The sequence below is a fragment of the Protobothrops mucrosquamatus genome, unplaced genomic scaffold (genome assembly GCF_001527695.2).
Source record: "Protobothrops mucrosquamatus isolate PMUCROS unplaced genomic scaffold, P.Mucros_1.0 scaffold19, whole genome shotgun sequence".
NCBI classification, from domain to species: domain Eukaryota; kingdom Metazoa; phylum Chordata; class Lepidosauria; order Squamata; family Viperidae; genus Protobothrops; species Protobothrops mucrosquamatus.
Genome location: NW_015386404.1, coordinates 135,813 through 150,952, shown reverse-complemented (window position 1 = coordinate 150,952; position 15,140 = coordinate 135,813). Strand labels below are relative to the sequence as shown.

The 15,140-nt window shown below is 44.1% G+C and overlaps 1 protein-coding gene across 1 annotated transcript in view; it reads right to left on the bottom strand.

The window, feature by feature from the left end:
- Nucleotides 1-303: 303 nt before the first annotated feature.
- Nucleotides 304-15,140, bottom strand: part of MTMR8 (myotubularin related protein 8) — a 42,031-nt gene continuing 27,194 nt past the window's right edge. Inside the window, exons 9-14 of the mRNA XM_015810753.2 lie at nucleotides 14,354-14,479; nucleotides 8,790-8,839; nucleotides 5,922-6,122; nucleotides 3,598-3,726; nucleotides 1,643-1,769; nucleotides 304-609 (exon numbers count right to left, since the gene is read on the bottom strand). Coding sequence (XP_015666239.1) covers nucleotides 304-609; nucleotides 1,643-1,769; nucleotides 3,598-3,726; nucleotides 5,922-6,122; nucleotides 8,790-8,839; nucleotides 14,354-14,479 — 939 coding nt within the window. The remainder of the gene's footprint in view (nucleotides 610-1,642; nucleotides 1,770-3,597; nucleotides 3,727-5,921; nucleotides 6,123-8,789; nucleotides 8,840-14,353; nucleotides 14,480-15,140) is intronic.

The window sequence follows — 15,140 nt, the reverse complement described above, 5'->3', positions numbered from 1 at the left end:
ATGATAGCATCAACTGGCCAAGCGCACATCTGTTGCTGTTGTTTTTTTCTTCCCCCAAACAAATGTTTGGGAAATCTTTTTGGCTTGAGTGATCTGTGGCAGCCCCTAACTCGGCGTCATCCCCGACCTCTTGGGAGTTTGCCCCAAAGTCCCCACTGGGGTCTGTCCTCCTCCACCTTGAGAACACAGAATACAACACTAAGCCACGTTGTCAGCGAGGTGGTGTTCCCAGCACAGAGCCACGGATCTCACAGACTTTATTGCCCCTTTGCTATGACTCTTCCAGCAGAGGTGAAGATCGCTTCAGGCCCTCTGGAGATCGGCTTGATCACTGCCCCAGAGAGGCAGGCCGTGGAGGGTGGTCGGGCTGCAGCCGTTGCCATTTGGTGTGTCGCTGGGAGGAGGGAGACCCCCTTCGCTCAGCACCTGCCCATCTGGCCTGCCGCCTTCTTCTCTCCCGCCGATGGTACCATTGGCCAACAGCGCAGGGGGGTCATAGTCCTGGGGGGTGTTGACCATAGGGGAGATGGAAGTGTCCAGCGAAGAAGCAACCCCTTTGGAGAAGGCAGGTGTTTCATTTGGCAGAAGCCCATCCGAGAGAGGCATTTTCTGCATCGGTAGAAAGGGAGGATTAGAAAAGAGCTACAAGGATGCTTAGTAATCACAGGAATAAAAAAGTGGGATTATTGAGAACACAAACAGAACACAGAGAGCAGGAACAACTAACTTATCGCCACCGTGAAAGGAAATAAATAATTATTGTTTGGCTTTGCTGCAGTTTTCTGCAATTGGGTGACTACCTATGGACTCACAAGACACAAAGAAGAGATAGTGATCATTCTCTCTCTCTTTCTTCTCTTTCCTCTCTCTCCCTCTCTCTCTCTCTCTCTTTCTTCTCTCTCTCTCTCTTTCTTCTCTCTCCTCTCTCTCTTTTTCTTCTCTCTCTCTCTTTCTTCTTTCTCTCTTTCTTTCTTCTCTCTCTCTCTCTCTCTTCTCTCTCTCCTCTCTCTCTCTCTCTCTCCTCTCTCTCTCTCTCTCTCTCTCTTTCTTCTCTCCTCTCTCTCTCTCTCTCTCTCTCTCTCTCTCTCTCTCTCTTTCTCCCTGTCTCTCTTTCTTCTTTCTCTCTCTTTCTTCTCTCTGTCTCTCTCTCTCTGTCTCTCTTCTCTCTCTCCTCTCTCTCTCTCTCAATCTCTCTCTCTCACACACACATACACACAAACACACAGAACATTCCATGCCTTTTGATTTCTTAGATTTACATCCTGGCTTTTTTCCCCCAGAGCTCCAGATGGCTTACTTAAGGAATCCCTTAGATCTGTGCTCTTAGTAGCTTACAAATGTTATTGTACAATACAAACCATCAAAATTCCACCAAAGAACCCAAAATGTCCTAGACAAAAAACAAACTACAGCAAATAAAACCAGAAAAACCAACCCAGCCAGTGCTTTTCAGCCCCTTCTTAAATTGTAGTAAAGAAGGAACTGGTCTTGTATAGTCCGAGCCAGAGAAAAAGGCTGAATGAACTGCTAACGTCCCCCTATTATTTTTCTTCTAGATACAATTTGGGGACGCTTCTGCTCCTTAAGAGAGGTTACAAAATGACGTTGGGGGTTCAAAGGACATCGTGTGCGTTTGACTCACATTTTCCAGGTCTGCAGCGTTGTCTTCCAACTGAAAAGTCTCGCTGCTGTAGCTAAGCAGGTGATCCAGAATACACTGTTTGGGATGCATCCCTTTATCGAAACGGTTATACATGCCGCACCAGAACCTCAGAGAGAGAGAGAAAGTAACACAAAATTAATAGCTGAGAGATTCTTCAAATGTTCACATTTGCCAGAGAAGGGAGCAGGAGAAAGTTCTCCTCTTCTTTTCTCTTTGCTGGCTGGGGGATTCACACCTTCAAGTTGCCAAAGTTAAGAATCACTGCCTTAAAGGAAGAAGCAAGCTTAATTCCAGTAGCTCTGATGTAACCAAGCTGCAAGCTTGGAAGAAGGAACCTGGTTTCCTTTCCGCTGCCCAACATCAGCGTCAACCTGCACTGATGTGGATCCGTAGTTTGAAAACCATCAATCTTAGATGGATCAGCTATTGCTGACACAATTTCAGCTTGCAACAGAATTTCCAGCTAAGTGAAAAGTGGGTTGGCATAAAATCCTCGTTTCAGGCAGAAAAAGGCAATTACAGCTTACTTCAGTCCATGAAGCAAACGGCTGTGTGATTTGAAGAGCTGGTGTGTGATTTTAGGCTCCCTTGGGATTGTGCAATTAAGACACAGTTGTTTCATCGCCTAGAGATTAAGTTCTCCAGATGTCACAGAGCAACCTTTGGGGATGCTTTGGCCATAAACCTTGGTTTGATAAACCAAACTTGATTAATCAGTAAATAAACATTTTCTACCATTGCATCTACAGTACCTCCCGCTTCCCTTATGCTATAATCTCAAAAACCTTTAACTGCAGTTTCCTATTACAACCCAAGCAAGGATTTGTAGTTTAATGCTGGTTACCTCAAAAAAAAAAGAGAGAGAGCCGTGATGGCACAGTGGTTAGAATGCAGCATTGCAGGCTGACTCTGCCCACTGCCAGGAGTTCGATCCTGACTGGTTCAACGTTGATTTAGCCTTCCATCCTTCTGAGGTCGGTAAAATGAGGACCAAGATTGTTGGGGATGTAAACTACTCAGTGTAAAGCACTATGGAGAAGTATTAAGTCAGTGGTGGCGAACCTATGGCACGCGTGCCAGAGGCGGCACTCGGAGCCCTCTCTGTGGGCACACGTGCTGTCGTCCCAGCCCCGTCTTCCCCCGCAGCCCCCTACTCACCAGCAGCCCCCCCAGAGGAGAGTCGCCCCTGAGCACGGCCCACGCGGAGCAGCGCAGCCAAGCACATGGAGCCGGGCAGCTGGGACAAGACTCCGCCCTCGCACTCCATTGTACACAGATGATGCTGCAGGGTGTGGGCTGAGGGCATGGCTACCATGGCGCTGCTGGGCTGCCTGGACGATCTGCGGCAGGTTCTGGAGGCGGTGAGTGGCCCTGCGGATGGACAGGACGGGGGCGGAGCAGGCTGGGGGCAGGATGGGGCGGAGCGGGGGTGGTTTTTGGGCACTTGGTCTCTAAAAGGTTCGCCATCACTGTATTAAGTCTAAATGCTATTGTGATTGCTACAGGTAGTCCTTGACTTATAACAGTTCTTTTAGTGACCGTTCAAAGTTACAACGGCACTGGAAAAAAGTGACTTACGACTATTGTAGCATCCCCATGGTCACGTGATCAAAATTCAGCCGCTTGGCAACTGACTTATGACAGTTGCATCATCCTGGGGTTCTGGGATCCCCTTTTGCAACCTTCTGACAAGCAAGTCAATGGGGAGGCCAGATTCACTTAACAACCGTGTTACTAATTTAACAACTGCAGTGATTCACTTAACAACAGTGGCCAGAAAGGTCGTAAAATGGGGCAAAACTCACTTAATAGCTAAAAGTTTGGACTTTCTGTACGGTGGTTCCAAAGTGACTAGATTCAGACGTAAACATTAAGCGGCATGCAGACTGGGGTTATCCGGGTTCAAGCTTCTCCCTTCCCCAGTGATAACTTACTGGAAACTGAATGGCAGCGTGTTGGGCTGGAGAGAGGAGTAAGCGGCGTATCCCTTATAGAGCGGATTTCTGAATTCCAGCTTCCTCTGCAGAAGAAACGGCCACAGGGAGTGCGTTTTCTCGAAGATCCTGCAAAGAAGAAAGAGAGCAAAGAAGAACATCAGCACAGCTGCAAAACATCTCTCCACGACGGGGAGCCTGTCGTTTGGATTACTAGGGGACTGCCCTTGGAGATTGTACAGTATCGAATAGTTAATTCAAAAAAAGGAGGGCCACCGTATCAATTGTACATTTAATTGCAATTTCTTCTCACTTTATCACTGCTCACTGGAGCTGCAGACCGATTCCTTACGATGAAGTTTCGGGACAGACAGAATTATTTCTTTCTTATTTGCTTCATCGGCTAACGCCGTGTTTCCCAACCTTAGCAGTGTTAAGATGGGTGGACTTCAACTCCTGGAATTCCCCAGTCAGCCCTAATGTTTTCTCCTGGGGTGTTTTTTTCAATTCTCAATTCTCCAGGAACTCCCGGTGGTCTCCCATCCGCACCCCACCCAGTCTTGAAGCTGCTAATATTAGAGCCGTGTTTCTCAACCTTGGCAACGTAAAGATAAGATAAGATAAGATAAGATAAGATAAGATAAGATAAGATAAGATAAGATAAGATGATAACCTTTATTGTCATTTTTATACTGTGGGCACAACGGCACACATCAAAAATGAAATTTAGTTGCCCGCGCTCAAAGTGAAACACATACATGACACACACCTAAACATACTATGAACAACATATGAATAGACCCACATCCCTACATATATGTAGCAAATAAATATTAAATACTGTCCAACTTGAATATATAACAGAAGGAGGAAGCTTGAGAGTTCACAAGGTTAATGCTGTATGGAATGAAACTATGGCTAACTGAGAAACAGGTGGCCCTCGACTTAGGGAGCCTGACCATTATGGCTGTAAACCACGATGGCTGTAAAACAGGTCACCACCATTTTTGCTGTGGTCATCAAGTGAATGCTGTGGTATCAAGCAGACCCATTGTTCGCTATGGGGTATGTTTGCTGAAAGGCAGAAATAAATGGAGGTTTCAACAAAAGCCTTGTAAATTATGGTCAGGTGAGTTTGGGATGCTGAAAGCCGCAAATGGGGACCAGGTGCCAAGCACCTGACATGCAGTCACATGACCTTGGGAGGCACCAGAACTGGGCTGGAAGACCTTTTGGGTGGAGGGGGTCCATCGTCACTGAACAGTCACTAAGCCACTAGTTACAAGTCAAGGACTACCAGTACTAAGCAAAGATCTGCTCCAATTTACTTGGGACAAATCCAAATCTTGGTTTAAAAGCCTTGTTAAACTAGGTTAAAACTTTATCTCTCTAACATCCCGTTTCCAACCTGATGTCTCCAAGAACCCACATATTTCCCAGCTGTGGGCCTTTCATGAGACTCTTTTCTCCCATGAATTTGTCATTAAAACTTTTAAAAAAGATCTACGTGGATGCAGTAGGAACACTGCATGTAGCTCTAGGAGAGCCCCCCCCCAAAGCTCACTTGTGTGCCACGCATTTACATGCATCAAACTCTCATATGTTGCTTATATGTAAGGGGGTAGGTCTATACATATGTTGTATATAGCATGTTTAAATGTGTGTTATGTACGTGTACACTTTGAGAGCAAGCAAGTAAATTTCATTTTTAATGTGTGCCATTGTGGCCACGGTAAAAAATGACAATAAAGGTTATCTATCCTTCTCCGAAAAGATAAGAGAATTTTGTTCTTAAGGTTAATAGCAATAGCACTTAAGACTTATATACCGCTTCACGGTGCTTTACAGCCCTCTCTAAGCGATTTACAAAGTCAGCATATTGCCCCCCAACAATTTGGGTCCTCATTTTACCGACCTAAGAAGGATGGAAGGCTGAGTCAGCCTTGAGCCAGTCAGGATCGAACTGCTGGCAGTGAGCAAAGTTTCCCTGCAGTACTGCATTCTAACCACTGTGCCACCATGGCTCCTAATGCAACATCCAATCAGTTACAGCAATAGCAATAATGCTTAGACTTATGTACTGCTTCACGGTGCTTTACAGCCCTCTCTAAGCGGTTTACAGAGTCAGCATATTTGCCCCCAACAATCTGGGTCCTGATTTTACTGACCTTGGAAGGATGGAAGGCTAAGTCAACCTTGAGCCAGTCAGGATCGAACTCCTGGCAGTGGGCAGAATCAGCCTGCAGTGCTGTATTCTAATCACTGTGCCACCACAGCTATTCTATGAAACAGAGGAAACTCACGATTCTGCGTATAGGACTCACTTTAGATCTTCTCGGTCCTTCTGACAGGTCCCTAGGAAGTTGCCAAACTGGCAGGAATAGACGTGATCGTGAATTTCAAGCAGCAGCCGCTCGTTGAAGCCGAACGCACAAGGGAACTGCTGCATGAGCTGCCAGGTGCACTCAAGGAACTGGGTGAAGATTGGAGACACCTCCTTGGGATCTCCCTCAAGATGGCCACACCTGGAGAGACCAAAAAAACAAGCAGCAGCAAGACAATGAGTGTGGTGCTGATGGTTTTGTTTGCAAGTGTGTGCAGGTAGTCCTCGGCTTATAACCATTCATTTTGTTGTTGTTAGTTGCGAAGTCATGTCCGACCCATTGCGACCCCATGGGCAATGTTCCTCCAGGCCTTCCTGTCCTCTACCATCTTCTGGAGTCCATTTAAGTTCACGCCTTCTGCTTCAGTGACTCCATCCAGCCACCTCATTCTCTTTCGTCCCCTTCTTCTCTTGCCCTCCATCTTTCCCAGCATTAGGCTCTTCTCCAGTGAGTCCTTCCTTCTCATTAGGTGCCCAAAGTACTTGAGTTTCAACTTCAGGATCTGGCCTTCCAAAGAGCAGTTAGGGTTGATCTCCTCTAGGACTGACTGGTTTGATCGCCTTGCAGTCCAGGGGACTCGCAGGAGTCTTCTCCAGCACCAGAGTTCAAAGGCCTCCATTCTTTGGTGCTCGGCCTTTCTTATGGTCCAACTTTCACAGCCATACATTGCAACTGGGAAAACCGTGGCCTTGACTATACACACTTTTATTGGCAGGGTGATGTCTCTGCTTTTTAGTATGCTGAACCATTCATTTAAGGGAAGGTAATTATCAAAATAAATTATCTTAAATTGCAGTCAATCCTGTTTCCTCATTGGTAGGTGGTGCCGCAAGGATGCTGAAGCTAAATTGATCTCAGCTGCTCTAGGGCCAAACACAAAATAAATACGGGTAGTTCTCAAATTGGGACCGGAATTTTCAGTCCCAAGTCGCTGTGGTCATACGTTTGAGTTGGAGCCAATGTTACAATTTTTATGGCAGTCGTTAAGTGAATCACAAGGCTGTTAAGCAAATCCTACTTCCCCAATGGGCACTTTTTTGGGGGGCTGGACATGTGCAAAAAATATTGCCAATCATGATCACACGAGCGCAGGAAGCTGCAACTGGTCGTAAATGCAAGCCGGATGCCAAATGCCACGTTGCAATCATGTGACTGCAGTGCCGATGCAATGATTGCAACTGCAAGTATAGTTGTAAGTCACTTTTTCTGAAGGCATCGTAACCTTGAACTGTTGCTAAATGAATGGTTATAAGTCAAGGACTACCTGTATTTGCAAAATGTCATGCAGAATTGCAAAATGCCAACAGCTCCACAAGGGATAGGATAGGATAGGATAGGATAGGATAGGATAGGATAGGATAGGATAGGATAGGACAGGATAGGATAGAAATCTGGAAGGGACCTTGGAGGTCTTCTAGCCAGCCCCCTGCTTAAGCAGGAGAATCTATACCATCTCAGACAAGTGACTGTCTAGTGGACCTCCAATAAGGGAGCACCCACAATTTCTGGAGGCAAGCTGTTCCACTGGTTAATTGTCCTCACAGTCAGGAAGCTTCTCCTTGATTCCAGGTTGCTTCTCTCTTTGGTCAGTTTCCAACCATTGTTTCTTATCCTGCCCTCTGGTGCTCTGGAGAATAATTTAATCCCCTCTTCTTTGCGGCAGCCCCTCAGATACTGAAACGCTGCTACCCTATTTTTTCTTTTCTTTAGACTAGCCAAACCCAAGTCCCGCAGCCGTTCTTCGTATGTTTTAGTCTCCAGGCCTTGGATCATCTTAGTTGCTCTTCTCTGAGCTTTTTCCGAAGTCTCAACATCTTTTTTGTAGTATGGTCACCAAAATTGGCTGCAGTATTCCAGGTGTGGTCTCACTAGGGTTTTATGAAGCGGTACTAATACGTCACGTGATCTTGATTCTATCCCTCTGTTTATATAGCCCAGGAATGTATTAGCTTTTTTGGCTGCTGTCGGTCCCTTTCTCCCCCCCCCCATTCTAAACAGATTCTGTTAAGCCTGCTATGTAGAAGTCAGTCCTGCTTTGCTGAAAGGTATGAAATGAGATTAAGCGGCCACAGAAAGAACCTGGTAAAGTGAAACTGGGGCAGAGATAACGGATGAAAAGATGTGGGAAGGGGGAACTAATCCCTTTTAGCCCTAGTTTCATCTGTCCCCAAATAATTTGAGTCTTCCTCTCCACCAGCAATTATCCAACCGTGAGATCTAGCCAAAGAACAGTTGTTGGGATGTTCTTTTTTTAAATAATAATTTTCATTAAAAATTCCTCTTGGATGCCAAGGATAAACATAAAGTGAAATTAAAGAAGAAGTAAAATGAAAAAGCGAGAAAATTATAAGGGAGAAAAGTGCAAATAGAATCAAGAAAAGTATGTAATGACTCCGAATCTCTTTTACAGCAGTTACAAGCCAGTTTTCAAAATTACCTATTTCTCTTCTTCCCATTATTATTCAACCCATTTTAAATCAGCAGATCCATAAATCAGCAAAACCATTTTTGCCATTCTCTGCAGTAAGTCCCTAAAAGGCTTCCAGACTTTAATAAAACTACTTGTTATCTTGTCCCTGATCAAACAAATCAATTTCTGCCAATTCCATCATCTTTACAGTCCACTCTGTGAAGGACTGTGAGAAAAAGTTTGAATATTCCTAATTTTTAATTCTTATTTTCCTTTTGCCTTCCCCCATATCATTTCTCTTTTATGTCTTGCTTTAAAAAAAAAGAAAAAAAAAAGTAAGCTCTAGTTTAGGAGCTATTTCTTTTTGCCATAATTTTAATACACAAACATGTTTTTACCTGTGTGAGAATTTATGGCCCATCGCAATCCACTCCTTCTCTATCAAAACCTTTAATGTTAGATGAAAGAACAAGAGGGAAAAAGATAGAAATATGGCATTATAAAGTGGCTTTATTGGTGGCATTCAAATCCTACCTTCCCACTAACAATGGAAGAGAAAAGGTGTAACTCACGGTTGTTTTCTGGGCCCCTTGGTGTTCTCTGAGCTTAGTTGTTTTCTTGTAGACATTTCATTACCCAACCAGGTAACAGCATCAGTGCTAGTGAGGGTGGACTTTGCTCCCTGTTTATATACAGTAGCTTGCCCTGCCACTGTTGGTGAGAGTATGGATTTCTCCGTGGTAGCTCCTTGATTAGGGTATTGTTTTTTGCTTATTTGTCTGGTGTTAATCCCTGCTTATCTGGTGTTGGTTGCTGCAGAGGATGTGTTCTGGTTTTTTGTTGTTTGTTTCTTCTTAGTTTTTTCTAGTCTCTTTTGAATAGCATGTAAATGTGATTTATCTCTAGGTGTCTATTAATAGCTGATTTGTCTAAATGCCAAGCTTCTAGGAATTCCCTAGGGTTTTTAAATTAAGCTTGGTCTAGGATACTCACGGATTCCCAGTGGAAACTATGGTTGAATCAGGACCGTCATCCTGTCGTTTGACTGCTAGTTGGGGTTCATGCAAGCGCTCTGCTAATCTTCTGCCTGTGTCAACGCTGTGACAAACTGAACTGAAGCCATTTTCATTTCATCTTCCTTGCCACATAATTAGTTTAGGAGGAGGGGGGGGGTGTAGTTCTCAGTTAGCCAAAACAATTCAAATCTATGGGAACCAAGGTCATTGCTGATAACATTTTGGCTGGGTTGGAGAGCTGGGAGGAGAGCCCATGTTTTTCTAACAATTGGTGAATGTGATTTATGATACCTAATTGGGGTGGGAATTGCAATTTGTATCTTTGTAACCAAGGGGAGGGGAATTTAGTCTTGGGTTCACCTTTGTATGTGCCCTTATTTTGTAGCCAAATAAAAATGTCCTTTGAGGAAGAATTCCTTGCCTTGAAGTTATTTTAATTGGTCTCATCTACTGGAACCATGACAGCCTGTCTGTTCTACATACAGTAGTGGCCAAAATTGTGGAAACCTTTTGGGAAAAGTGTACCGTAGAAATGGAAATGCCACCTTTGGTTAAGTTTCCACCCATTTTTCTTCTAATTTCTTTATAACTGTAGCCTTGTTCACTTAATAATACTATTTTATATCGCTTTCTGGGCAACCAGTCATCTCTTTGCACCATTACTTTAATTTTATTATGTTTTACAAGCTCACTCAATGAAAGAACACAAGAAAACCCAACCAACTTGATAACGATCACATAACACACTGACAAATGTCCTCCTCTTAGCTTCAATACATGACATCAATAACTGAATCCTATTGTGATCTGATTGGCTCATTGCCAAAACAAGATGACACCTGATTGGTTCTCTAAACACTCGTGCTCATTGGCTACAATCAGATGAAGGAAAGCTACCTGATATCGACCTAAGCAAGTTGTGCTTCCTTTTCTGGTTATTTGGCTATAACTTTTCATAGAATACAGTACAGATAATTGAACAAACTATGTTTCATTACATTCTTGATTAAATTATCTTTCCATCGATATATAATTTTATGGTACTACTCCCAAAAAAAGTGGTGTTATTAGCCATCAAACCTCAAAAATACACTTTTTCCAAAAGGTTTCCACAATTTTGGCCACTACTGTACTTTGGATAATAAAATGTCTGCAAGCAAACAACCAAGCCCATCCTTTCAACCAACAGACCGCAGTCAAAATGGTTAACAAGAATAACTCAAAGGTAAAGGAAACACAACCAAATACAGGTAGTCCTCGACTTACGATCACAATTGAGCCCAGAATTTAGGTTGCTAAGTGAGATATTTGTTGAGTGAGCTTTGCCCCACTTTACCACTTTTCTGACCACCTTTGTTGAGTGAATCCCTGCAGTTGTTAAATTGTTAACACGACTGTTAAGTGAATTTGGCTTCCCCATCGACTCTGCTTGTCAGAAAGGTCACCAAAGGGGATCACGTGACCTGGGGACACTCCGACCGTCATAAATGTGAGTCAGCGGTAAAGCATCCAAATGAAAATCGCGTGACCCTGGGGATGCTGCAACGGTCATAAGTGTGAGAAATGGTCATAAGTCACTTTTTTCAGTATCGTTGTAACTCGGAACGGCCACTAAACGAACTTTTCTAAGTCGAGAACTACCTACCCTGTTTCCCTGAAAATAAGACCTAACCGGATAATAAGCCCTAGCGTGATTTCTTTTTAAGGGTGCTCGTAATATAAGCCCTATCCCCCAAATAAGCCCCAGTTAAGAACGTCAGCCAAACAGACGCATTTAGTACCGTATTTCCCTGAAAATAAGACCTACCCAGAAAATAAGCCCTAATGCAGTGATGGCGAACTTTTTAGAGACCGAGTGCCCAAACTACAACCTAAAACCCACTTATGTATCGTCGGGTGCCAGATGGGCATGGCCCACTGGGTGGGGTGTGGCCCATTGGGTGGGCATGGCTGCAGTGGTAACAGCAGACTGGGTGGGACTAAAAAGTTCAATCAATCAATTCCAACTTTGCAAGATTTTTTTTTTCCGTGAGAAGTTGAAATTGATTGATTGAACCTATTTTTTTTTTTTTTTTGCAAACGGCGGCGTAGGCCTAAAGCGAAAAGGTTGTATAAAACCCAGCTGAAGGCCTAGGACTGGGGTGACGGCACGCGTGCCCACAGAGAGGGCTCTGCGTGCCACCTGTGGCACGCGTGCCATAGGTTCGCCACCATGGCCCTAATGCATCTTTTCGAGCAAAAATTAATATAAGACCCAGTCTTATTTTCAGGAAAACATTGTATATGCATTGAAGCACGTAATAAAAGCAACAAATATTCCCCATTGTATCATCCATGGCAAAATCCATGCGGGCAGATGAAATTATTTCGGTGCTCTCAAACGAAGGTAAGTAATTTCAATTTTAAAAAGAAATTGGACCTAAAGGAAGAGGACAAAGCAGTCTCGGGCTACAAAAACAGGATTTCCCCTCCCCCAAATTTGCTGCGCCTCCAGCTTTTGTTCCTCCTAGTGCCTAAGTCAGGCAGCTGTGTACACGCTCAAAACATCTTCCAAAATATCTTTCCTCAGCCTGGGATGCTCCTCAGAGAGATGTCTTTATTTATGACAAGGATTTATTAAGGGCGCGCAAGCTATTTCACATTTGAAATGCTCAGAGCTTAAAACGGGGCCACTTGGGGTTTGGAATTCTTCCAAACATGGGAACAGCTTAGAGAAAAAGTATGCCAGGGCTGTTCTAAACTGGAAATGTTTTGCATACCAGGGCTGGTCCAGGAATTTCTAGATAAACCCTGCTTCCCCGGTGGCTTTTGTGCAAAATAGATAACCGTCATTGAGGCATTCCATGTGTCCTTTCTGTTGAAAGACTGGTGGAAACCGACTGGAGAGGAAGAGACAGCAAGAGAAGAGTCTAAACATGCTTGGTGAAAGGATCCTTGGCTCTCCAAGAACCTTTCTTTGAAGCAGGGGTTCCCAGCGGGGGTGCACGCACCCCCTGGGGGTGCCAGACGATATTCCAGGGGGTGCAGAAACTTGGGTTTTCAAAATTATAGTGTACATGCATAATTCGTTGCCGTTATTTTGAACTTTTGTAAGGGGTGCGAGACTATATCAGACGCGTTCTAGGCGTGCGGGGTACAGAAAAGGCTGAAGCAAGGGTGTCCAACTTTGGAAACTTTTAAGACCAGTGGACTTCAATTCCCAGAATTCCACAGCCGGCTACGATATGATCATAGGATTGATTCTACGACCGTATATGGAATAGAATTCTTTACTGATCTTACATATATTAACTGCGGCAAGAATTGCGTTCGCGCAATACTGGAAGGAACGCAATATACCACCAGAGGGATTGATCATTCAGAAAATATATGAATGTGCCGAAATGGACAAACTCAGTCTAGAATTAAAAGAAAAAGATGATTCGGAATTTTACGCGGTTTGGGAAAAATGGTATACTTGGATAGACAATAGAAACAAAAATTGGAAATATACATAAGGCTATTGTGGGTTAGATATTGAATGTATATAGTGTATATATTGTATAGAATGTTGATACAAAAATGCCACAGTCTGCTGAATATGTACTAGAGCTGTATAAAGGAAAATGATAATAAAAATTATTATAAAAAAAAAAGAATTCTTTATTGGCCAAGTGTGATTGGACACACAAGGAATTTGTCTCCGGTGCAGCAGCTCTTAGTGTACATACAAGCCACAGGTGATAAACCATGATCATAATCATCACAAAAATACACTCATCGTAAGTCATAAGGTACAACACCCCATGATAGCCAGAGGATACTAAATAAGCAAACAACATAAATCATACTAGGATACTAAATAAAACAATTAATATAAATCGTAAGATACAAGCAACCAAGTTATAGTCCTAAGAAGATAAGGAGATAGACAATAGGGAAGATGAGGAGAGTAACAGTAATACAGCTCTACTAGGGAGTTTGACAGTGTTGTGGGAATTAATTGTTTAGCAGAGTGATGGCATGGGGGGGGGGGGGAAACTGTCCTTGTGTCTAGTTGTTCTGGCGTTCATTGCCCTATAGCAGGGGTGGAAAATCTTAGCTCTTTTATGACTTGTGGACTTCAACTCCCAGAATTCCTCAGCCAGCCTGGCTGAGGAATTCTGGGAGTTGAAGTCCACAAGTCTTAAAGTGGTGAAGGTTGGAGACCCCTGGTATATTACATAATGCAGGCACAATAATTTTGGTGATCGATTTCCAACAATTCATTTAGTGACCGTTCAAAGTTACAACAACCCTGGAAAAAGTGGCTGATGACCGTTTTTCACACTTGTGACCCTTGCAGCATCCCCAGGGTCACGTGATCAAAATTCAGAGGCTTGGCAACCGGCTCGCATTTATGACGTTTTGCAGTGTTCCCGGGGGGACACGATCCCCTTTTGTGACACTTCTGACAAGCAAAGTCAGTGGAGAAGAAGCCAGATTCTGCAATGATGCATTCAACAACTGTGGCAAGAAATGTCATGAAATGGGGCAAAACTCATTTAACAAATGTCTCGCTTAGCAGCAGAAACGCTGGGCTCAGTTGCGGCTGCAAGTCGAGGACTAAATGTACATGTACTATATATTTACACACTAACACATGCATCCACGTTACACAAATGTACCTTTACGCATGTACAGGCTGTCCTCATTTAGCGACTACAACTGGGTCCGGCAACATGGAAGTTAAATGAAATGGTCGCTAAGTGAAACAGCGACTGTGTTTATGATCTGACTTCAGTTTTCCTTTGCGTTAGAGCCCTGCAAATGTCGTAAATGCGAAGCTTGATCGCAAAGTCCCTTTTCATCATATTTTTAGACAGTCGCTAAGCGAGAACTGCCTGCATGCAGGCATAGGACCGTAGAGGTGCACCAGGGTGTGAAGCACTTATAAAGCGGATCCAACCGAAAGATCTTCTGCTTACCATGAATCCTTTCAATGTCCGATAAAAGGGATCCAGGAGGAGACAAGCCAGAGAGCAGACCTGGGCCGTGCGATCCCAGCCGTCCGAACAGTGCACCACCACACTGGCACCCTCGGCTCTGACTGCCTGGAAGGAGGACAGGGAGACAGGCGCTTAAGGTTTTCTTTTTTAAAAAAAGAAGCAATGATGCAAAACTGCTCTCAGGTGGAAGGCTTTGCAGTATCAACAGGCAGAATAAAAACAGAATGAAGAGCAAAACCGTAGGAGGAGCGAAGGAGGGATAGAAGCAGAAATATCTCCTTTAGTATCTCCGGTCCTCTCTTTGTTGGAAAGAGCCCTTAAGACAACGTTAGAAGGGACCTTGGAGGTCTTCTACTCCTCTTCTAGTGGTCAAGGAGGAGTCCTTATATCATCCCAGACAAATGGATGTCTAATCCAGGGGTAGGCAACCCAAAACACTCAAAGAGTCACTTGGACCCGTTTCCCACCAAAAATAAAACACTGGGAGCCGCAAAACCCTTTTGACATCTAAAATGAAGATAACACTGCATATGTGTGTGTGTGTGTATTAAAAAAATAAAGGTAAAGGTAATGCTCTCTACATGGGGCTCCCCTTGAGGAGCACTCGGAGGCTCCAGTTGGTCCAGAATGCGGCCGCGCGGGCGGTGATGGGAGCGACTCGTCGCTCCCATGTAACGCCGCTGCTGCGCGAGCTGCACTGGCTGCCTGTGGCCTTCCGGGTGCGCTTCAAGGTGTTGATTATCATCTTCAAAGCGCACCATGGCAT